Below are 25,511 nucleotides of genomic sequence, written 5' to 3' on the forward strand. Positions count from 1 at the left end.
CCTTCTGACAGATCATAGGGTGAGCCCACAGTGGTGGAGCCCCCTCCTCCTCAGGATCAGACCAAATGGGACTGTCCAGCCTGGAGGATGGGCTCAAGGTCACACTAACAGCTGTTGCTAACTCCTGTTCTAGGCTGTTTATCTGGGCCTCCAAGTGCCCTGCTTGCACCTGGATGTCCCTCACCCCCAGGTTTTGCTTCAAGCTGTGCATTTGGGTCCCCAGGCACACGGCTTGCACTGGGAGGTCCCTTACCTGTGGGACTGAGCATGTATTTCACACAGTGCAGTCAGAAATGCCTATCCAACTCTGCTGGTGAAGGTGCGTTCCTTCTCGGTGCTGCGTGCTTCCAGCTGCCTCGGTGCTTTCTCCACACTCGCAGGAGACCCATCAAGTGCCTCCCACATTTCCACTGGGGTCCATCCAGGCAGCACCACTGACACCAGGTACCACAGCCCATGCTGCAGCCACATAGCCAACCCGGGAGCCTTCAGGGGCCAAAGACCCACTCACCGTATCCTGCCGACTATGCCAATTGTCAGGTCCATGACTATGCCAAATGTTATGCTGGGGTCAGGTTCCAGCTCATGCTGAGGTCTGAAGGGAATGGGTGGGTGAGCAGAGAGCTAAAAGAACACTTGGAGGGCTGTAGGCAGGTGAAAGGTAGTTTTATTCAGCAGCTCACTCATCAGCAGCTTACACACACTAGGTCTCCTGTACTGTTCACCTTGTCTTGGATGCTTCATCCATTGGCTCCCACACACAGCTGCATGGACAGCTCTCCCTTCAGGGTCAGCAGCTTAACTCTTTCCCTGGGCATGAGTGAGCTGAGCTGTGTCCTGGCTCCCCGCTGTTCATCTGCAAAGATGGACAGCTTTGACTCTCTCTTTCTCTGGGTGCAAGTGCACTTGTACAGTGTCAGCAGGGCAATTATACCTTTCACAGACAATAGTGGCGTAGGGCCAAGGGATGGCCTTCCCATGTTATGGGTACTTGGCTGTGATAACAAGTGGAGTTATATGCCTATGCTCTAAACTCACTGAGTCACTCTGGATGTTTACCTCGGCCTATCCTTGACCAAAGCACAGCCGTGTTCCTTACAACATCAGTGTACACTTAGAGGTGGCACAGGCTCAGGGGACGTTTGAGGGGCTTTATGAGTTTTGTTGGCTTTAAATTCATGACCATTTCTTCAGTATTCATGGGATAGCAAATGGTAAGTATTTGGGGGCTTTAGAAGATTCTGGGTGGCATGCTACCTAGTTCTCTAGAGTTATTTTTTTAGAGGAAATTTTCTTGGCTTCTTATATCTACAAGTAGCCCTAGTTCTTTAAAAGAGATGATTCATTATTTTTATGCATATTGAGAGCTATAGCAAAGAAGGTTATACTTTGATTATTTTAAAATTGTGTTTTGGCAGTTATCAGGGGAAATTGGTAAAGTATTGAGTAAAAACAGATAACACAACAAACAAACACACATACTATGGAGTACCTTATTTTTTTGGCATAATGTAGTCTCTATCTAGCTTCCATTGGTTGCTTCAATAGAAAATTCAAAGAAAATGTCTTAGTATTGAATATTTTAGATGAATGTTGAATTTCTACCTGCTGTTGGTTCTGAAGGAGCAACACACTCAGCTTGACTGGCCAATGAAGAAATTGATTTCAAATGTACCAAGGAAGTGAGTTTTCTGATTCATTGTTTAATTCAAGTATGGTAAAGAGCCTTACCTCTTAGGCTCTTGGTAACTACTGCCTGTCTGGAATGCTGTGTTGAGAAGGATACTGGGGCCATAGTGGGTTTAGCAGATTAAAGTGCTATACCCATTTAAAAAAAAGAGGGAGGAAGCAGTGAGCATATGTGTTCCATATCTGTGGCCTCTCTGAATTAGGATGATTTCTGTAAGCTGGTGGTTTTGCAATTGAAGCAGTGTCTAAGAATGGGGGGAAATAGGCTATGTGTGAAAAAATGGCACAGATTAAATTAAATACGATTTATGAGCTTGAATAATATAGCTAGACACAGTGACGTAAATGACATATATGATCCCCTTAGTGTTTGTTACAAATAAATAAATCTCTAGTGAAGGGGAATCTTCTTTATCTGTGTCTCTGTATCTCTCTCATTCAATTGGTGTCTACTTTATGAAAGTAAAGACAATTTAATTTCATAGCTTTACGTGTGTTGGTGGGATTGTAAACTAGTTCAACCATTATGGAAAACAGTATGGCAATTCCTCAAGGATCTAGAACTAGATGTACCATATGACCCAGCCATCCCACTACTGGGTATATACCCAAAGGATTATAAATTATTCTACTACAAAGACACATGCACACGAATGTTTATTGTGGTGCTATTCACAATAGCAAAGACTTGGAATCAACCCAAATGTCCATCTGTGACAGACTGGATTAAGAAAATGTGGCACATATACACCATGGAATACTATGCAGCCATAAAAAAGGATGAGTTTGCGTCCTTTGTAGGGACATGGATGCAGCTGGAAACCATCATTCTTAGCAAACTATCACAAGAAGAGAAAACCAAACACCGCATGTTCTCACTCATAGGTGGGAACTGAACAATGAGATCACCTGGACTCGAGAAGGGGAACATCACACACTGGGGCCTATTATGGAGAGGGGGGAGGGGGGAGGGATTGCATTGGGGAGTTATACATGATATAAATGATGAATTGATGGGTGCTGACGAGTTGATGGGTGCAGCACACCAACATGGCACAAGTATACATATGTAACAAACCTGCGCGTTATGCACATTTACCCTAGAACTTTAAGTATAATAAAAAAAAAAAAAAAAAATAAGAGGTAGCTGGTAGGAGCTATTCTAATTTATGTTTATGGATTTATAAACATAATAATCTTCAGCAAGTAGGAAACCCAAACTATAAATTTGGAAGATGTGTAATGTTTTTCAGAAATATTTGAACTCTGGACTTTAACAGTTCCCTTGAAAATAATCCTAAATATGGACAAAATAGTTATATGTGTTGTAGCATGATTTTTACCTTGTGTTTTCTACTGTTGAATAATTTATCCCACGGGACTACCTCTTCTACATGGACCTTTACACTATTTTCAAATTATTATTATTATTATTATTGTTATTATTATTATTTGAGACGGAGTCTCATTCTGTTGCCCAGGCTAGAGTGCAATGGCACCATCTCGACTCACTGCAACCTCCATCTCCCAGTTTCAAGTGATTCTCCTGCCTCAGCCTCCTGAGTAGCTACGATTACAGGCACGCGCCACCACGCCTGGCTAATTTTTGTATTTTTAGTAGAGACAGGGTTTCACCATGTTAACCAGGCTGGTCTAAAACTCCTGACCTCGGGTGATCCACCCACCTTGGCCTCCCAAAGTGCTGGGATTACACATGTGAGCCACTGCACCCAGCCGATTTTTATCATTATAAATAACACTACAACATACGAGAAAGTTGATTTTTTCTGTATTTAGGGTTATTTTCATACAATTGATTTTTAGAAATAAAATTACTTGTTCATTTTTAGGGATCTTGAGATATACTACAAATTATGTTCAGTCATTTTTTCTTCATGTATTCTGCGTATTTTCCAATATCTTCTGTAGCACTAGGCATTATCATGTTAAGATTTTGTGTTTTGTTTAACTTAAAACTTGTGCAGTTACAAATAGAAGCTATAGTTTACTGTATAATTTTTCATAGAAGTTCCTAAAATGTTTCTGTTTTGCTAAAAGGTGAATAAGAGGTAGCATTTGGTAAGTCACTGAAATGAATGCAGTCTAGTCTAGAGCTTATCCTTTTACTCAGCAAGCATTTGTTGAGCATCACTATGGCCCAGGCACTTTGCTAGGTTCTGAGCTTACATTGGTAAAAGAATGTGGATCTAGTCTTTCCTTCCTGGAACCTGCTAGAAAGATACACAGTGCAAGGAAAAGCTACACTTCCTCTTGCTTTGCCTTCATAGAAGGCAACTGAGATGTATTGCCTTCTATTGTTCAAGCGTAGACTGCATGACTCAAATTTCAATCCTTATAAAGGCTAAACTTCCTTAAGCATCACACACAAGGCTAATTTTCAATGTTTTCATTCCTTCCCTCTTAAGGGACTATTTTGTAACACATGGTTCATTTATATTGCTCTTCTTTGAGTCCTCTCCAAGTTCTCAAAACAAATTCAGAGGCTGAAAACTTGTTCAGAACTCTGATATCGAAGCATCTACTTGCTGAGTGTTTTAGAAGGATTACTTTACAATTCCATTAAGCTCTAGAGAATGCCTATTTATGCATCCCTTGGGTTTTCATTTGGGGCATTCCTTCATTGTGTAGATAGGAATTTTCCTATATAAGGATAGGTGACTTAGTTACAAAGTTGTCCAGCTGTTTTATGAGATTGTATGACTGTTACACATGATTATGTCATCACTGTATTTCCTTCATTGCAGTTTGGCATACCAAGAATCTGAGGTTGTAAGTCATAAAGTCATACTTTTTTTAAATGGAAAGAATATATACAAATATTTACTTCTCAATAGTCAAAAGTACCTATTTTATTTTTTCTAGAAAATTCAGAATTGCTAATAGGCAGCAATAAATTTCTTAGTATAGAAATAGCTATTAAGATGTAATATAATATGAAATATTATTAGTTCAGTATTTTTACTGATTTTGGAAACATTTGATGTTATCATCATCAAATTTAAGTAAGTTGTGATTTTCCTCTTTCAGATTTCATATAATTCAGATTGGGAAAAGTAGAACATATCAGTAATTAATCATATGTGTATAAATTCTACAACATTCATATGACTTAAAGTTTTTTCTTGGACTTGAACATTCATTTGTTAGCCAGAGAGAAATAAGTTTGTTTAAAAGATACATAAATGTTTTAAGTTTAATGTCTATTTGTGAACATTAGTAGATAAAATCTTATAAAATTAAAATATTTTTGTGTTTCACATGAGTTAAAATGGAAAAACCATAAACTGATTTATATATTTAAGAAACTAAAGTTCTTATGGTAAGAAATGATAATGTCACTATTATTGCCTTCAAAGAATGTATTCTTAACAATTAAATTACCCAAAAAAGGCTCACATAAAATGGAATGAAAGTGAGAAGCTGCAATTCATTTACAAACTTATCCATTTTCTAGTCTCAAATGTACATAAACTTTCTAAGGAAAAGAGGGTAGGTTCTCATTTCTGAGGAAAAAAGGAGTAGTTTTTCACTTGTCTTGTTGAAACACAGGACAGAACATTAGTAAAGAGTTTGCAGAAAGAACTATAAGATATGGTTCTTGCCTCTAGGGAGTGTGTGATATCTCCTCTTACGGGCAAGAAATGAAGACAAACTTAATTATAATTATAATTATAATTATAATTATAAGCATAGAGTTAATGCTTTAAATGTTCAGGGGGACAAATATAAGGACAAAATCCCTTATATTTGGGATGATAAAAAAATCTTGAAGACTGTGGGATTTAAACTAGGCTTTGAAGACTGAAGAGACTACTGAGAGTCAGAAATGAATCAAGTTCTGGGGAGAGGAAAGACGTCCAAGGGGAGGGAAGGCCCTAGGAGGTTAAGACATGGAAAAATCCAATCAATATAATTATATGAGATAATTTATATCTGAGGAAAACATTGACAACCCAATTTATCCATATTCAAGGTGGCAGGCAGTTTGATTTTCTCTGATGCTCACAAACATTACGTAAGCCCCTAGCAAAAATTTTGAAAAACTGATATACAATTTTCCTCACAACATCCAGATGGCTTAAGTTCCAATGAAAGTCTCTGGTCATTCAAAATAGGTAATAGGTCTCTCATATTGTATCATATAATCAAAAAGGTATTATTTTTCTTTAGACTCCATTGCTCACATCAGAACTCCCATTCTTTGGCCAGGCAGGTAATTGTTCAGATATATAAGCCTTACAGGGTAGAGATTACATCCAACTGATTCATGTTTGTGTCCCTCATGGTACCTGACACACAGTGGTGTTTAGTGCTAGTTGAATTGATATGATCTTAAGTTTCAATTGAAGGGGTATTCGAAATTTATTGGTACAGCTACTTTCATATTTTAGGCATATTTAGAATTTCTTTTCACCAGCACCTCAAAAAAGAAGGCACCTTACTTTTACTCTTGTACTAGATATTTTCACGAAATAAGACTTAAGGACAAGGCACATGTGACTACCCAGTTTCCAACAATGATAATTATTTTTATAATACCACCGTACATTTATGAATGTTATATGATTTACAAAGGAATTTTGCCTTCTTGTATCAATGGTACCACAATGACTTCTGTGATGTAGTACTGTATCACCATTTTATAGATGAAAAATAAGGTTCAATGACATTAAGTAATTCACCTAAAATTTCAAAAATAATAAACATTTGTGCCTAGAACTCAGTTCTTCTGTCTCCAAATCCAGAATTAATTTCGACTTTATTATGGCTAATTGCATGTAAATTATCTTATCTTGTTATGTCTATATGCCATTTACTTTGATAGTAGTGAGGTACCAGCTAAATTTACTACTTAGGAGTCATAATAAAGCAAATGTTCTCATAAAGTAATGAAACTACAGTGTTCTGTTTTGATAATTATTTGGGTCAGTCTAATAGGCATTGATTAATCTGCCTCTATTGTTGCATAATATATTAGATTTTTCCTTTTTCCAATCATTCTTTTATCCAGTGAATCGATCTTATAAGGGACACCAGAGCTTTTTGCCTGGTAGGGTTGTGTGAATGTGTCTGTGCAGTGTACACTGCAGGTTTTCAGAGTGTACAACAGAAAGGCATGTAAGCATGTACCTCAGTCCTATCTTTAATCTTAATTTGGCTCATAAAAATGCTATGAGGACTAATTAGTTATTATCCTTAGGTGGTTGCAAATGTGTTGCTTTTATAGTGGTTATAAACCTACAAATAAGCATGGCCTTAAATTTATGAATTAGAGAATTGACCTTAGTAGTGCATGATGCTTTGTTATACTAGTGTTTCAGCATAACTTTATAACAACTCTAAAGATTTTTCTGTAGGCTGATTGGACTCTGTGTATCATAAAATAGCATTAAATAGTCAAATCCTCCTTCTTAGACACAATCAGATTGTAGGATATAATTATAATCTCAGTAATAAACTTTGAAATCCATGTCAACCAAGGAAGAATAATTGTGCCAACAGGTAAATCATTACTTTATTGTCATTTCAATTCTTTCAACTTAGCCACAAATGCTAATTAGAAAATAAACATGGTAGCAGAAAAACTAGTTTATGTTATTTTATGTGATTCATGTAAGTTTCCTATATCTTGTTCATTATTTTATTTAGGTCAGCCTTACAATTTCATATGACACATTTTTTTTCCAAATTAGGTGACATGTTTATAATTTTAGACTAAAGTAATAAAATATTCAAATAATTCACTTAATTCCTTTCACCATGGCTATATATAAGTAATTTGGAAACAATCATAAGTTCAGTGAAAAATGTTAATATGAACACATGTGGTGATGCCATGCAGAATTAACATCTGGTTGGTTGAATATGAGACTGAGTTGACCAGATGTTTTGTGTTCAAGTTATTTTTCTTATTTGAACAATCCCAACTTCTTCTCTCTACTTCATAATTTCTTAGTTTCAGCTGTTCTCCCTGGAGGCAACCCTCCTTCTTTCAAAGGTTAACCCCTTCACTTGTGCTCTTAATCCTCTGCTAGCCAGCCTCCTCTAAGACCTTGATCCACCCATGATCCCCCTGCTCTTGGGTCTTCAGCGCTCCTCTCCACAGTATCCTGGCCTCTTACTCTACAAATATATACTTAATCCTTCCCTATTATAGAAACATTTTCCCCTGGGCAGTCCCCTTTACTCACAAACTTCTTAAAGGAACAACGTTACTGTCCACTTTTACTTCTTCACACATCCCTTAGCCCATTAAAATCTGACTAGGACTTCTTGAACACTATGGAAATTTCTCCCTAATAGTTGCCAGTGACAGCTGTCCTATCTCCAATGCCAGTGCTGACCTAGGTGTTGCACTAAACTTCCTTTGTGAACCCATTTCTGTCTCTCTCTGTCATACCATGCCCATCTTTTCTGTCCATTGGAATCCTATGTATCCTAGAAAGCTTAGTACACATGCTACATTCTATACTCAGCTCTCACTAATGTCTGTCAAGTTTCCTTCTTTTTTTGGTGGTCCAATACCACTTTTTCTATAATTCTTATGTAATTCTGATCTCATTCTGACTTGTGTAATCTAAATGTTCTCAGGCCTCATTAATATGTGGATTTAGATGATATTATATTAACATCAATGCATAAATTGATATGACTTCTACTTTCTACATACATAACTGCTTAAAACCTACTCTTGTTATTTCTGGGAGCTCCAAAAGTGATACGCACGTGTTCATGTTCAAAAGCAGATACGCTTTTCTTCTTCTTTTCTAATTTTCTTATCAATGCATGTTGCCATTGCCATTGCCATTGCTGGGAGTTCTCTCCATGAAAATGCTACTCTGTGAGACCCAACCAACCTCTGCTCATGGCTGCTCATTCTTGGCTCACAGATGCCAGAGTTATCCTGTGGCTTATGATTGAGTGAGGTGTGCACGTGTGCTTTGGAAGCTGGTGGCAGAGATCTAAAGACCCGTTCTCTAACTGTCCTCTGGGCCCTGAGGCAGTGTATCTGGGGCACAGAGCCTCACAGAGTGTTTAACAAATATAGTCCTATCAACTTCTGGCTCACCATCATTTGTGAGGCTCAAAAGCCAGTAGAAGCCAGGCACGGTGGCTCACACCTGTAATCCTAGCACTTTGGGAGGCCGAGGCAGGCAGATCGCTTGAGCCCGGGATTTGGAGACCAGCTTGAGCAACATAGCAAAACCCTGTCTCTATAAAATACAAAAAAATTAGTCAGGTGTGGTGATGTAGGCCTGTAGTCACAGCTACTCAGGAGCCTCAGGTGGGAGGATTGCTTGAGCCTGGGGAGGTTGAGGCTGCAGTGAGCCCTGATCATGCCACTGCACTCCAGCCTGAGTGACAGAGTGAGACCCTGTCTCAAAAGATTAAAAAATAAAAGATGTGGATACTAGGCAATTCTTTCTGTTATCCTCATGTTTGCCTCTCTCTTCTGATTTATCCATGATAAGAATATATATAAAGTTTCTTTTGGTTAAGAGGGTTATATCAAGAAAAAATGTTTTATGGTATATTGTCATTATTATTTCTATATTCAGCTTTGATGACAGTGAAAGAAGAAATTCTAACAAAGTATTTCATTCAATTCCCAAATGATAATAAATACTATATGCTAAACCCTGAGAATTTAATGATGAATAGACACGGTCCCCGCCATTGAATTATTTCTGTTTGAAAGGAGAGGCCAAAAATGAGCTGTTATGGAATATGATAGCAATTTTTAGATATATGTATGATAAACTCTGAGAGAACAGATGAAGCCAGGAAAAGCTTCATAGAGGAAGTGAAAAGTTGAGGTTCAAAGTGTGAATTTACCAGGTGAGCCAAGGGGCCAATGTGTGTTGTGGTAGTTAGAGGGAGCATCATGGTAGTTTTAAAAGTCAAAGCAATTTGAGGAATAGTGAGAAATCCCATGTGGTTAATGAACACAGGTGAGAAGAATGTCTGGAGGTAGAGAAGACTTGAAAGTGTGGGCTGTTCTGAAAAGTCTTACTTGTTGGCATGAGGGGTTTGAACTTTATTCATATCAAAAAAAATGGAGGTGTAGTAGCAATAGCATTACATGCTAGGAAAAACCAGCTGAGTGCATATGCCATTGGGAAAATCACAGCTTTCAATTAGGTCTAGGACCTCCTAGGCTGATCCTAAAGCAACAGTTGAGCTCTCGGACCCAAGGATACTTCAGAATATAGAGGACCTTCTGGGAGCAGGTTTGGGTTTAATCCAGGGTTTAAAAGAAACCTTTTCTGGCTAAGGGACACCAGAAAAAACTAACCTTCAAAGTATCCTCATTTCTAAAGAGCAGACTGTCTAATTTATCCTTGGTTTTTGTTATCTGGATGGCATCCAGTAGGGGGACTTGTTTTCAAGGGAAAGTCGTTTACAGTGCCACATTGAACTAGTGCTAATCAGATCAAGCGTGAGATTATTAGAGAGTCATCCAAGCTTTGTTTTCCCATTAACAACCTATCTGCCTGAATCCCCTCAGCAAACACAAAAGGGCTAAGATTTCAGAGTCTCTGTGGCTGTGGAACTCCAACATCATCACCCAGCCTGGGAGGAAGGCATTTCAGACAAACCCTCTAGGCCCTGCTAGCCAAATTGCTTGTAACTGACAGGTGATGGTGGGTGTCAGCTGGGAAAGAAATGACTTACTATAAACTCCAAGCATCTCTCACTTCACTCTCAGGAAATGTAACTTGTATCATATTTCTCTTCCTGGAAGATATTCAGCAAGTCAGAGGCCTCACTGATACTTGTAAATACGGAAGTTCTTCCTAAACCCTGCCTCACACTTATTCAGAATGGCAGAATTAATTTGGAAGCCAGTTCTTGATTTTTAAAAATAGATTTTTTTTCCATTTAGCCATTTAGTTTTATAAGCAAAATTAAATAAAGCTTGGTCCTGTTAAATAAATAAATAAAACTTGGTCTTGTTAAATATGATCTGGAAAATTCACTCTAGCTCTATCAAAATAGCACTTTGCTTCAAGGCTTATGCTTTGAGCTGGTTGAAGAATTACCTCCGGAACCACTGTAATCAGTAATTAAACTTTTTAAACACTTTGCTATGTAAATGTATCTCACACTCAATTTTTAGAACATCATTTACGAAATGAAATTTCTCTAGAATAATAATGTCATCTTGCTTTTCAGTTTATGAGCACTGAAATTATAAAAGTTTCTTCATCTTTGTTCTTTTTTTATATTTTAGTTATTGTCTCGCATTCCTTATTATTTATTTAAGCAAAAGAACCAACAGGATACTGGTAATCATGAATTTTTCTTCCTGATCTTTTCTTGTTTTGTAGCTTGGTTTTATCCTTGCCTTTTTGTATATTTGAAATAGAGCTGTTACTACACAGAGATGTAACCATATTTCAAACTGTGTTTTTTTTAGGAACACTGAACAAAAACATCAAATTTGAGCTTGCTATACAATGAAATTGCTAATTACTTAATATACTAAGAAGTAAACAAATTTATGAGCTTCATTATTGTCTTTATTTTTCTTGACAACAACCCACCAGGGCCTAGTCATGGAGAATAAATGCAACCTACTGTCTGCTTCTATCTCCCCATAAAACAACTGTCAATAAATATGAGCGTACTTTAAAATAGTGAATTAATTTTAAAATTTTCTGCTTTTCCCTGGCTTTGTCATGCTTACAATGCTAACCATCTGGAAGGGAGTATGAAAAGCAAAGTTTATCCTCTTAAGGCAGTTTTTATTGTCTTCTCATTAATTGGACAGCCGGGAATGTTCATTATTTGTTCAGTTGATACCCTCTGTCCCTGGGAGACCAGATACTTCACCTTCATTAAGTTAACTTTGTAGATAGCAATGCCAGGCCCTGATTTCACAACTCAGGGAATGAATAGAGTGCAAGTTTACTGTATACCAGGAAAACCATAATGTAGGATTGGTGTAAAAGTTTCTCTTTCTTTCCATCATCATTTGAGATAGTCACATGATCATTATTTTCACATTTTAAGAAATTACTTATCTTTTAGTTAGGTTACCATTCTACTGTTTTTCTTCCCAAAGTATTAAAATCCCAGTGTATTATTTTTCGTTAGGAAAATATATACAGAGGTACTATTTATCAGAACACTTTTTACCTTTCTTCACATTACCTAGTTACTAGTATACATACTGTTCTCATAATTTTCACTACTACTTCCTGAAAGTTACACTCATCTTGACGGATCACTCTGTCGCCCAGGCTGGACTGCAGTGGCCCCATCACCGCTTACTGCAAGCTCCGCCTCCCGGGTTCACGCCGTTCTCCTGTCTCACTACAGGCGCCTGCCACCACGCCCTGCTAATTTTTTGTATTTTTAGTAAAGACGGGATTTCACCGTGTTAGCCAGGATGGTCTCGATCGATCTCCTGATCTCGTGATCCGCCCGCCTCGGCCTTCCAAAGTGCTGGGATTACAGGCGTGAGCCACCGCGCCTGTCTTTAAATTACACTCATCTTTAAGGAAAAGCTTGGTAAACCATGGCACACGTTTACCTATGTAACAAACCTGTGCATCCTGCACATGTACCCCAAAACTTAAGTAAAAATTAATATTAAAAAGAAAAGAAATGCTTGGTGAAAACTTCTGATTTTTCTAGAAAATGATCTAAGGAATAGAGAGAAAATATTCCTGATTTGTTTTAATCTTCTTTAGCATGGTTATCTTTTCCAAAATCCAAAAGGCAGTAATTTCTATTTTGAAGTCATAACTGTGTGTTTTGTGATACTTCCTGATCTATGCTCAAAATATCATTAGAGGAAGGAACTGTAATAATTTACCTTTCAGGGCTACTAGTCACCTAGGATGTGCAAATGTCAGAATAAATACTTTACTTCGAGTGCAAAATATGATTAATTGTTATTGTTAATATTATAGTGTGATTGTAAACATTTTATTTATTCATTTATTGAAATTAATATATTTACTTATATCTCTCCTTAATACTTAGGAAAATAGAGACATTTTTCCCCTCATAGTGCCAAAATATTACTTTTAAGTCAGGTTGGTAATGATGAGGGAAATTTTATTCTTAACCAAAAAGATACAAGCAACCTGATACATTGGAAGAAACTAACCTTGGAATTAAAAGTCATGAGTTCAAGTTTCAACCTGACCTCTGGCAGAGTAAAGGTGAGGTAGTTATTTAATGTCTGCAGCTTTAATTCCTCATTTATGAAGTGAGATGATTGATCTAAATTTCTACCAAAGTCCCTTTCAGCTTTAGGAGTATAGAACTACAGGAAACCATGATGTGTGGTTTCTTATGACTAACACATTTCCAAGGACTGGAAGACTTCTATGAAGACACTTTTGGTGAAATCTTGGAGCAGCTATTATATTTTGCTTCAGCCTGTAGAGATTTTAAACTTCTTTTTGAAATTAAGAAACTGATGTGTTTGTTAATGGACTTCTTTTTCTATCAAAGTTTTTGATTAACCTGCTTTAGAATCACGTAGGATTTGACTTTTCCATCTGTTGTTTTCCTGATGAATGCAATATAGTGCAGTCTCATAAGGCCTCCGTGTTAAGGCCTTATGCAAGGTAACATAGATTTTATGCTGAATACAAGTGTTGAGCACCTACTAGGACTGGTTATAGGCATCATTGTGGATTTTCATGAATGGAACAAATTTTTATGAATGCTTCCTATATGCAAGGTACTAGTCTAGATGCTTGATTTACAGCCACAAGTCTTGCAGGACCCTGTTTTTGTGGAAATCATATTCCACAAAATGGGCAATAAATACATAAACCAATAATTCTTAAAAAGTCAGGTAGGCACAAGCCTATGAAGAAAATAGAACAAGGTAATGTGTTAGATAGTGACTAGGGTGAGGACAACCGTAGCCCGTTCAAGGGAAGTGATATTTGAGCTGCCTGAACAATAAGGAAAAGTCATCTAAATCAAGGGTGTCCAATATTTTGGCTTCCCTGAGCCACATTGGACGAAGAAGAATTGTCTTGGACCACACATAAAATATACTAACAGTAATGATAGCTGATGAGCTTAAAACAAATCACACAAAAAAAATCTCATAATGTTTTTAAAAAGTTTACAAATTTGTGTTTGGGCTGCATTCAAAGCCATCCTGAGCTGCATGTGGCCAGTGGGTGGTGGGTTGAGTAATCTTGATGTAAATGAAGACCTCTGGGAAAGACTGTCCCAGGAGAGGAAACAGGAAGTACAAAGGCCCAAGGTCTCAATGAGCCCAGTGTGTTCAAGGAACAAAACTCAAGTCATTGTGCCTGGAGCCTGGGTGCCACACAGAGACTGGAATAGGAGATGATGTGTCAGAGGAAGGCAGGAGTCAGATCACATCATACCTTATGAGTCATGGTCAGAGAAATGAATCTTATTCTAGGAACCATGCAACACTTTCAGAAGGTTATAAGTAAGGGAAGGACCTGGTCCGATTTTAAAAGCTCATTCTAGCTGCTATGTGCAGGCCAGACTGTAAAGAAAGGGAAAGAAGGAGGACAATCAGGACACTATAACAGGAGTCCTGGGGAGAGATGGTGGCCACTTGGACTAGTGTGGTGATAGTGGAGATGGAGAGAAGTAGCCAGAGTCAAGATCTGTTTTGATGATAAAAAACAGTAAGGGCTTGGGGCAGTGGCTCATGCCTGTAATCCCAGAACTTGGGGAGGCCAACACAGACGTATCACTTGAGGCCAGGAGTTTGAGACCAGCCTAGGAAGCATGGCGAAATTCCATCTCTACAAAAAAATACAAAAAATTAGCTGGGCATGACTGCACGTGCCTGTAGTCCCAGCTACTCAGGAGGCTGAGGTGGGAGGATCACTTGAGCCTGGGAGGTTGAGGCTGCAATGAACCATGACCATGCCTCTGTACTCCTGCCTGGGTGACAGAGTGAGACCCTGCCTCAAAAAAATAAACCCATAAAACAAAACACAAAAACCAGTAAGACTTGCTGACAGGTTAGACAGGATGGGGAATAATAAAGGAAAGGCGTGAATAAAGAATGACTTGCAGGGATTTGGGTGGAGCACCTAAGTGAACAGCCATGTCTTTTATTGAGATGTGGAATCCTTGTGGAGGGATGTGCTGAGGCAGCAATACAAAACGTTCAATTTCAGTTATTTAATTACATGCCTTTCCTCTCCACGTGGAGTGCCCACTAGGGACTTAGGTATGTGAGTCCAGAGCACAAGAGAGAGAAATAGACAAGGTTTATCTTGGTTGCATCTCACATCCCCTCGTTTTTGGAACTTTCCTCCCAAACTCCCACTGCCTTAAGGTGACACATTTGCTGCCCAAGACTCAGCATCTCATCTTTGTCTGTGTAACTCAGGAGAGCTTCCTGCTCTGGATTTGTTCTTTTCTCTCTGTGTCTTCCCTCTTAAAACTTCTTTGCTTCACAGCAGTCCCCACAGATCTCTGCTCTGTGCTGTCCAAGGTGAGAATTAACTATTAGACAGTTTGTTAGTAATTGTCTAATTAACTATTAGACAGTGAGTGACTTTTTGGGACTGTCTCAATATTAACAGAGCTTGTGTTTTATAAACACAAGGATTTTCTAGACAGGAAGAAAGCTCTAAAAGTAGACAATTAGGTGTTTTGGCTTGTTAGTGAAAGCACTTCATAGTTAGGAGGAATGTTGAATGTACAGTCTATTTAATAACAATTATACAAATATAGAGTGATCAAATGCTTCCTCTATCTCATGCCAAGATCTTTTCTGTAATACAGAAATCTTTTAGGTTTTATTCTATCTGTATTTCCTAATGGTTTTAAGTGAATTTTGACCAGAAAAAAGTTTTCATTAATCAAGTAGGAAAGAAAATCTAGAGAATGAAGTTAACATGGAATGTGGACAAATATAATTCATTCTTAAAGTCCTATACATTGGAATTGCTTCAGGGTTAATAAAATGTGATTTTTTATCCAACTCCATGTATATTACTACTAGTAACTTTGTAATTAGATATTTCGTTTTAAGTAAGTGGACGAAATATTGTCATAGGTATGTTTTTATTTGAAGGTTTTTTGTTTTTTGTTTTGCTTTTTCTCTTAAGGCTTCAGTGATTTACTTATTATAAAGGCTATAGGTTGGGAGTTCTAGACTTTTACAACTTAATTTTTACCTACCAAAATAGAAAAAATAATATTTGTTAGTACCATTATCAGTTTTTAAAGAATTTGCCTCACCACCAACATATTGAGGCATATGGCCTTTTTAGGTGTGTGAGGGAGTACAGTAGGTGTCAATTCTCCCTCATCTCTGTCCTTGAAGAATATAGGAATAATTTATTGGTCACATTAGAGGTTAGGGTTATTTTTCCCAAGATGGGAATAGTTATAATTTTTAAAAACCTGATCATCAGCACAATTCATGCTCCTTGCAAAAACTGAGAAAGTAGAGAAAATGTAAAGAAAAAAATAAAAATCTTCCTTAATCTTAACACCAAGAAAGAAACATTTTAATGTTAAGATTGTTATGAAATAAATGTCTTTTGGGGTCAAAGCCTCACTGGCAGTGGTTCTGAGACCTGGACACTGCTTGTACTATAATTAGTCATTTTTAAGGAGCCCTATTTCTGATCCCCTGGTTACTTCCCCAACCTTTCGTATGGTTTTCTTCCATTTTATGTTTGAACAGAGAGCTGCTGTACATAGAGAATATCAGAGAGCAGATGCAAGCTATATTTTAGATTTCTACAACATTGAAGTGAATTACAAGTTCAAGGGAATCCAAGATATATGAATTATAAGGCTTCAGAGATACTCCAGATTACATCTAGAGCTGGCTCCCACCCTCAGAGGCCAGTGTGAAGTGGACTCCCAAGCAGCAATTTTCCCTTGACATGCTTGGAGCACTTCGACCAACTTTAGTTTGACTATGTGATGTTTAGTTAGCCATATTTTTAAAATATTGATTTTATATTGAACATTTTGTTAATCTGATGTACTTGTGCCCTCATTGGCCCATGAATATTTAGATGACCTTAATTAATGTGTAGAAAGAAGACAATTTAAAATAAAGTATAAATTACACTTAAATTTCACTGAGTCTGGGCTCTTCAAATGTAGGTTAGTATTAATTTATGTGGATAAAATTTTCATTTATGACATTGAACTACATACAATATGTATAAAATGGAAGGAAGGCAGGAAATATCCCATTGAGAATTTCTAGTCCAATATATATATATGTATGAATGAACTTAGCAAGTAAGGATCAACGATATTTTTCTTAATGGGAGTATCACTGAATAAGCAATGGATAGGATTTCTTATAGGAAATTACACTCAATTCGAAATATTCAAGCATGGATATCTTAGACATAGCAAGCTGTCATTATATCTCTCTGGTAACCCAATATGGCCTCTTTTATAACAGAAATTTTGGCAAGACCCAGAGAAACTATTCTGTGTCATGTTAAGTGTTTGTGCTTGTGTGGTATAAACAACAAACATGGTTTGTAAGAGTAGATTTTTTTTTTAACGTTTTATTTTTAAAATGCAGAAGTTTTTCTTCAAATAGCATAATCTTGGCAAGCAAAATCATATTTGGTCTTGAAAGCACAATATCAATTTCTGAAAGGGAAATATAGTAATTATAAGGATTTTCATTTATTATAAACTTAGATTAAAAATCAATTATCCCTTAAATATAACTAAATTTATTTCAATGTATAATTTAAAATAAAATTGTTATATATTAATACTGATAATACTCTTATTTTTTGTCACAGCAGAAACTACTCATGAGATGCAAAAATATTTTCAGCTTTTGAACTAGATTATAAATTATTGAACAGTAATTCTATTTAGTTTTTTTTTTTTTGAGATGGAGTCTTACTCTGTCACCTAGGCTGGAGTGCAGTGGTGCAATCTCGGCTCACTGCAACCTTCACTTCCTGGGTTCAAGCAATTCTCCTGCCTCAGCCAACTGAGTAACTGGGATTACAGGCACGTGCCACTCTGCCTGACTAATTTTTGTATTTTTAGTAGAAACGGGGTTTCACTATGTTTGCCAGGCAGGTCTCTAACTCCCGACCTCAAGTAATCTGCCCGCCTCAGCCTCCCAAAGTGCTGGGATTACTGGTGTAAGCCACCACACCTGACCTCAGTTTAGTATTTGTTTATTAAACAGCAAAGTGTCATATCAAAATTAAGTATGTCTCTGTCTCTCATTTGCTGGATCACTCACTCATTCAACAAATAGAGTGCCCTGTTGGGACTGCATTTAGGCTTTGTGAGTGATACAAAGATATGTTAAATGCTGTCCTTGCTTTCAAAGAGCTTTCAGTCTTAATAACAGATGGACTGGTGACTGCATGACTATCATCCTAAGTAGAAAATGAAGAGAAAAAATGTTTTTATTATCTTTTGCTTTGTAAGAAACCACTACAAAACTTAGTGGCTAAAAATAACAATTTGTTATTTCTGAAGGATTTCAGAAAATCTACTCCTCAAAAAAAGCAATAAGAACATAGGCAAAATTTGTCAAAATCAATATATTCTGAACTTTTTAAGGAGCTTTCACAATCTAATGAGTGATTATTTAAAAAAAAAAACATTGAATCTCAGTAAGACTAGCAGGCTTTATGGCATTTTAATTTGTCCCATTCATTTGTCCTATTCATATCCCTGTCTCCCCAACACAGGGTAGACTTGAAAACCAGTAGCTTCAGAATCACAGTGAAAACTAGCTGCCTAGCAGCTGCTGGAAAGGGAAGAAAGAGTGTGAAGTTCATTAAAAGCTCCATTTTCAGGGAATTGCCATTATTTTTCCTGCCTGGTAGTTCCCTAAAAACCCCAATTCTTGGTTGGTCTTTATTTGACCTGATCAGAGCTTGTAAGAATCGATTTTTCCTCTGGACATTAATTGAAAATAATCAGTGGCAATTGTTTAATATTGCAACTGCCTGAGGCAGCAGTTATAATTGGAATAAACAAGAAGCTGACCAAAACAATTTTTAAAGAAAAAATGGGGGAAGAAGGCATCCATAGAGGGCCCTAGAAAGCTCCAACATATTTGTAGGACTCCAGACACATGTTTCTATGTTACAGGGCTGTGTGAAAACTCAGGAAAGGCCTGAAAAGGCCTTAAACTTATCTCTGGCCAAACTCAAAGCTTTGAACAAGCAGAACACGAAGGCTAAGGTGATTTATAAACTGCCAGCCTGAACATTTAAGGTATTTTCCATCACACACACACACAGGCTTTTGGCAAAGGCTGGGATGCTTTTAGGTCAAAGGTGTTTAACTATTCAATCATTAGTTGACTACTAAGCTAAATGAGCAGAGACTGCAGGATTCACACATGACGAAGAAGACACACTTTACAGAATTTGTCCAGGAAAGTGACTAAGCAAATAAAAAGCATGACAACAAACAGCACCAACAGCAAACCATTGACAGGGAGAGTCTCATTTCCAATGTTGCCATATTATATTATTTTAAATGTCTACTTTTCAATTAACAATTATAAGCTATGCAAAAAACAATGTATGCAAAACCATACACGGATAAAAGAGTGGCCAATAGAAACTGTTTCTGAGGAAACCTAGACATTGAACTTACTTAACAATAACTTTGTCTGCTATTTTAAATATATTTAAATAACTAAAGGAAACTGTAATGAACTAAAGTATGAGAATGATGTCTCACCAAATAGAGAATATCAATAAATAGAAATTATTAAGAAGCAGCAAATCAAATTTTTGAGTAGAAAAGTATAAAACAGAAATGAAAAATTTATAGGAGTGGCTCAAGAACTGATCTGAGGTGGAAGAAGAATCCAGGAACTTGAATATAGTTCAATTAGTCTTCAGAACAGGGGGAAAAAGAATGAAGAAAAATGAACAGTGTCTCAAGACTGTGTGATACCAGCAAGCATGCATAATAGGAATTCTAGGAGTTGAGAGAGTAAAAAAAGACTATTTGAAGAAATAAATGCAAATTCCTCAAATTTGGTAAAAATTATTAATTTATATATTCAGGAAGCTCAACAGACTCTAAGAAGGACGAACTCAAAGAGATCCACACTTAAGTCATATGATAACCAAACTGCCAAAAGTCAAAGAGAGAATTTTTACAGCAGCAAGAGAGAAGTAGTTGACTATGTACAAGAAGTTCTCAATATGAGTAAGCTGACTTCTCATCAGAAACCATGGAGACCAGAAGGCAGTGGGATGACGTAGTCAACATTCTGAAGGAAAAAGACTGTAAATCAAGAATTCTATATCCAGCAAAACTATCCTTCAAGACTGAAAGTGAAATTAAGGATTAAAAAACCCCAGAATTTGAGACTAGCACATCTGCCCTACAAGAAATAGGAAGGAAATTCCTTTAGGCTGAATGAAAGGAAACTAGACAGTAACTCAAATTCAAACAATGAAATAAAAAGCACTGGAAATAATTACATAGATTAAATATAAAAGCCAGAATAAATGTGCTTTGTGTCCCTTTTCTTATCAGATTTAAAATACAGTTGTATGAATACATACATATATAAAGCAATATTAGAAATCTTCATTGATGGGAATATAAAATATAAAGATGTGATTTATTTGTATGACAATAGTACAAAGCAAGAAAAAGCTAACAGCTATATAGAAGCAAAGTGAAAAATGAAGCTAAAATATCCACGTTATATTTAGCATGGTCTTCAGTTAGGACTAGGAAATCAGTATTAGGAACTAATTTCCAAGAATTTAATATGATAAAACTTCTTTGGAAAATATTCATTTACTTATTACTAGTGTTCTTTAAAATTCTCTGTACCTCTCTCTACTAACAGTCAAGTCATACCATTTTATTTCCTTGATAAATCTCTACTGTTTGTCAGACTGCAGTGAATTCTGAGATTTTCTTCTGTTGAATATCTTGTTGAATAAGGAATGTCACAACTTAATACTGCAATCTCTTCAATCATTTTTATATACTCCAAGCTTTAGCAACACTGTACCAGATTTTTTTAAAAGGAAAGAGAAAAGTGCTTAAGTTACACATTTACTGAGAAAAATATGACTGAGATATTGTGTTACATAGAACTTTATACCTAGATTTTCTTTTCTTGCAATCTTTAGTTTCCTCACAAAAGTTCTTTGTTTTCCTCCCACAGTAAGGTATTTCCCAAAGGCCTTCCTGAGGAGTACTCAGTAGCTGCCATGTTTCGAGTAAGAAGAAACGCCAAAAAGGAACGGTGGTTTCTATGGCAGGTTTTAAACCAGCAGAATATTCCACAGGTAAAGTATCATTAGAGTTGTGCTTATTAGTTTTCCTTGTGTGATTAAGCCAGGTGAATTCTTTGAACTGTGTGCACAAATTTGCGAGTAGATCTAGTGTCCAAATGTTCTCCCTTTAGAGGGATCATCAACAAGAAAATGCAAGTATTCTCATAGTTAGGATGGTCTTGCTGAGATCTGTAATATGAGAGTATAGTGGATAACAGAGTGTTAGTTTTTGTTTTTATTTTACTTCTAGGTCCGTATTTTGTTTAAAGATGTAAAACTGCCTTCTCTTTACAACTGCTTCATTAACTAATTCCTTCTAACTAACACATTCTTCACCCTCTGTCATCTCTAATGTTATGTATTATTTTTAAAGCAGTTCATTGTTTCATTGGACAACTCTTGGAGAATAAAGAGTTGAGATTTAAATATTTATCCCATCAATAAAAATTTTATGGAACACATGCTATATGCTAGGTAGTGACAAGAAAAGAAAACTGAAGAACAGAATTTGTATTATCAGGGAGCATAAGGAGTAAGGAGATGACATCTAGGAGAACAACATAATATAGCATAATTATAATACAGTGGAACAAGTGCAGTGGTAGAGTTAAGCTGGGTATTGGGTGTGGTCAATGGGAGCACAGAAAGGACAGCTCACCAGAACTGGGGAATGGAGAGAGCAGGAATCTAGGAGAGCATGTAGAAGAGATGGCATTTGGGCTGAAAAGAGCGAATGCTGGCACTCCAGGGAGGGGAGAGGAACCTCAAAATTACTTACTGGTACCATACATTAGTTTTTACTTCTATACATATCCATTGAAATGTTTTAAATCTTCACTGATCTTTTAATCTGTTAATACAGCTACAATTTTATGATGAATAGATCAACCAAGAGTATGTCCTCTATAAAATGTGTTTTCTCTGTACCTTGCAAAGTGTCAATAGTGAAAGAATTGATCTTAGTTTCCCTACCTAGGGAAATGATCATGCTCTTAGTCTTCTTAAATTGGTAACCTTAAATTCCTGTGTTACTAATATAGAGCAATAATTTATATATACTTATATAATTTTATCTATAATATACATAAATTATATATATATAAACTTATAAATGGTTTATATAAACACACACACACACACACTCTTAGATGTTGTCTTAGGAAGGAGCATATTACATTCACCAGAATGCCCCATTTGTAAACCATTTTGTAGCGGTATTTGCTGTTCTTTTATTTTAACAAACCAGGTGGACACAAGTGTCATCTAAAATATTTTACTAAGTGCCTCAGTTATACTAATATGCATCTTGAGCTTTTCTTTGTGTGCGTTAAAAATTTTGAACATTGATTTTTAAAACATTTAAATATACTTTACATTTTTGCAGATTTCTATAGTAGTTGATGGTGGAAAGAAGGTGGTGGAATTTATGTTTCAAGCCACAGAGGGAGATGTGTTGAACTACATTTTTAGAAATCGAGAACTCCGTCCTTTGTTTGATCGTCAGTGGCACAAACTTGGCATTAGTATACAATCCCAGGTCATTTCACTCTATATGGATTGTAATTTAATTGCAAGGAGACAGACTGATGAAAAGGACATTGTGGATTTCCATGGACGGACAGTTATTGCTACGCGAGTTGCAGATGGCAAACCTGTGGATGTAAGTTGTGATGTCGGTTGTGAAAGAGAACTAACATTTCTAAGTAAAAAAAAAAAACTTATTAAAAACATCCTCCTTTTATTACTGTGTAATAGATACCCTTCTCATCAATTTTATTAATTTAATTAATTTGCCATCAGATGTGTGAAGAACAGCTATGTTATTTCCAACTATATTTTCACATATATTATTTTCACTCCATTTTATACCCATTTTCTCCAGCCTGGAAATTTAAAATAATTAGGTCATGCCTCAAAAAATTAGATTATTAAAAGTAAAAATTGAAAATATGATACAAAATATAATATTGGTCTTAGCTCATATGTTTTAAATAGAAAGGACTGGAAAAAGCCGAAGTTTAAATCAAAATCGTTCCAGATTACCTGCTATTTTCATTCAAGAACAATAGCCCATTCATTGCTTAAAATAGCAATTACTTTGTATTGCAGACTATTTTTTATAAGATTATAATGGTTTTTCAGGGTTCTATTGTATGGAAAAACTCACTAAATATATTAGTAGGTCATTTGAAAGGGAAAAATTGCCTAGTAAAACCCTTTTGGATAGAAAGTTCCTTTAAATATTACATTTGAAGCTAACATGATATAGATTTATTATTGATTTCCCTAGAGAATAAGGTCTATAATCTTAAAAAGTTAGATATATTTAATTTTGATGGCTGCACGTTTTCTTAGTCCATTATGTATAAACAGTTTATAGTTTATTTCTTAGAGTTTTTGCAAGAATGGGATCCAGTCTTGGACCTCAGCCTAAGAAGATGGAGTGTTCTATGTCCTGTGTCTCATTAACTTCTCACCCAAGGATAGAATTGATCCTGGGCTGGGCGCAGTGGCTCAAGCCAGTAATCCCAGCACTTTGGGAGGCTGTGGTGGGTGAATGACGAGGTCAGGAGATTGAGACCATCCTGGCTAACACGGTGAAACCCCGTCTCTACTAAAAATACAAAAAATTAGCAGAGTGTGGTGGCGGGAGCCTGTAGTCCAGCTACTTGGGAGGCTGAGGCAGGATAACCGCTTGAATCCTGGAGCGGGAGGTTGCAGTGAGCCAAGATTGCACCACTGCACTCCGGCCTGAGCGACAGAGCAAGACTCCGTCCCCCTCAAAAAAAAAAAAAAAAAGAATTGATCCCACAATTTAAGGCTAAAGAATATCAGGTGAATCCTTATAAAAAGGATATAGGTGAAAACCATGGTATTACAGTGGTTTCATAATTTAATGTGGATTCTTGGTTCATTTGAGGATACATCTGAAGGCATGTCACAATGATGCAGTTATTTTTGGAGACAGTCACTGTTTGAGTTAAACAAACAAAATACATAGTTTTATAAAAGATTCCTGGTTCTACTGAAACTTTGAGTGGATTAATTTTTCATCATCTCTGTACAAGCTCTGTGATTCATAAGATCTGTTATGGTGTGAAAATGTGTTTATTTGGGCTGTGTGTTATTGAAAAAAAATTCTCATGATTGAGTTTATTTCACATATCCCACCTGCGTGTTTTTGTGAGAAAGTGACAAAACTGATATGAAGATTTTTTTTTCAAATCAACTCAGCATTTTGACAAGCATCAGTACAGATTTAACCTTAAGCATTCTCCTTCTAAAGCACTATATCAGTGAAGCATTCTGAAGTAATGAATGAATAAACAAAGCATAAACTATTCTGACTATGGTTTCAATGTCATGGAACTCAATTAGGTTGTAATCCTTTGAAAACTGATCATCTATCTTTAGTTAAGTAAAACAATTCATATGCAGGACCTGGTACAATGGATGGTACATAATAGGATTTCAATATTTATTGACTATTTTGATAACAGTGGTAATAAATAAGTTTTAGTTAAGAACAGTACTAATTAATTGGAGTTCTCATTCTTCATTCTACATAATTCATATGTTACTGCCGGTATTTCATTATACTATGTAAGACAGTGTATTTAAATTTTATAAATAAAAGTTAACCTTAATAACCTTGCAAAAAGTTATAGAACATAAATGATTACATTTCATTTAGTCTCATGATTTTGCATTGTCTGCAAATCTTAGGCTGCTCATGAATCTATAAGATGTCTGGAGTTCTTAATGCATTCTATGAACTGAATTGATTTTGTTCATCTGAGGTGTAAAGTAAAAGTTATAGCTTTTTTCCCCCCTTTTTGCTTTTAAATTTGGAGTAGAGATTCACCACTAATCACAAATGCCTGCTTTCTATTATTATAGGTTAATTATTATAAGATTAGAGTTGGGTCTTTCTATATAAAGTACTTATTGACCTCAAAGTAATACATTATTTAATACAACATTTCAGTGCTTAAAGAATTCAAACAACCTATTTAAGAATTTATTATATTGATATTTTATCAATAATCAGTACTATTTACTTTTTCTAAGGTGGTGATTTGATCTTGCATTTAAAGGCATGATTATACTTTCCTTGAACTACATTTAATTTCATGTCCAAATGCCAAAAAAAAGAGAAATCTGCTAAGCAAATAGATGGAATCAATTATTTTTGTAAAAAGGTTGTTAGCCTTGCTCAGATTATACCAATATAATATAAAAATCAATAGGTTTCAGGCAGAATTCATGAAATATAGATAAATTTTTTTCCTTGTTGGTAAGTGAACACCTATTTCAGTGCCTCAAATAGGAGTCTGGAAGTACAAATAAAGCCCTTCTCATCATGTGTTCATATCTTTGATTTTACCTTTTCTCCAATTTTTAATTTTGAAATGGCCTCATTTTGTGAGCATTATTTATTGTAGTGTAAAACAATAGCTTTTAAAAAATAAGTTCTTCCTATGTTATTGTTTGAAACAGCTAGCCAAGGTTTGCAATTGCTTTCATTACCTGATTTCCTTTATCTAT

At 36.1% G+C, this 25,511-nt stretch overlaps 1 protein-coding gene across 1 annotated transcript in view; it reads left to right on the plus strand.

Moving 5' to 3' along the window:
• COL19A1 (collagen type XIX alpha 1 chain) overlaps window positions 1-25,511 on the plus strand; it is a 344,672-nt gene that overhangs the window by 38,586 nt on the left and 280,575 nt on the right. Inside the window, exons 5-6 of the mRNA XM_010371596.2 lie at window positions 20,852-20,975; window positions 22,348-22,623. Coding sequence (XP_010369898.2) covers window positions 20,852-20,975; window positions 22,348-22,623 — 400 coding nt within the window. The remainder of the gene's footprint in view (window positions 1-20,851; window positions 20,976-22,347; window positions 22,624-25,511) is intronic.

Source organism: Rhinopithecus roxellana, chromosome 4, assembly GCF_007565055.1.
Source record: "Rhinopithecus roxellana isolate Shanxi Qingling chromosome 4, ASM756505v1, whole genome shotgun sequence".
Classification (NCBI taxonomy): Eukaryota; Metazoa; Chordata; class Mammalia; order Primates; family Cercopithecidae; genus Rhinopithecus; species Rhinopithecus roxellana.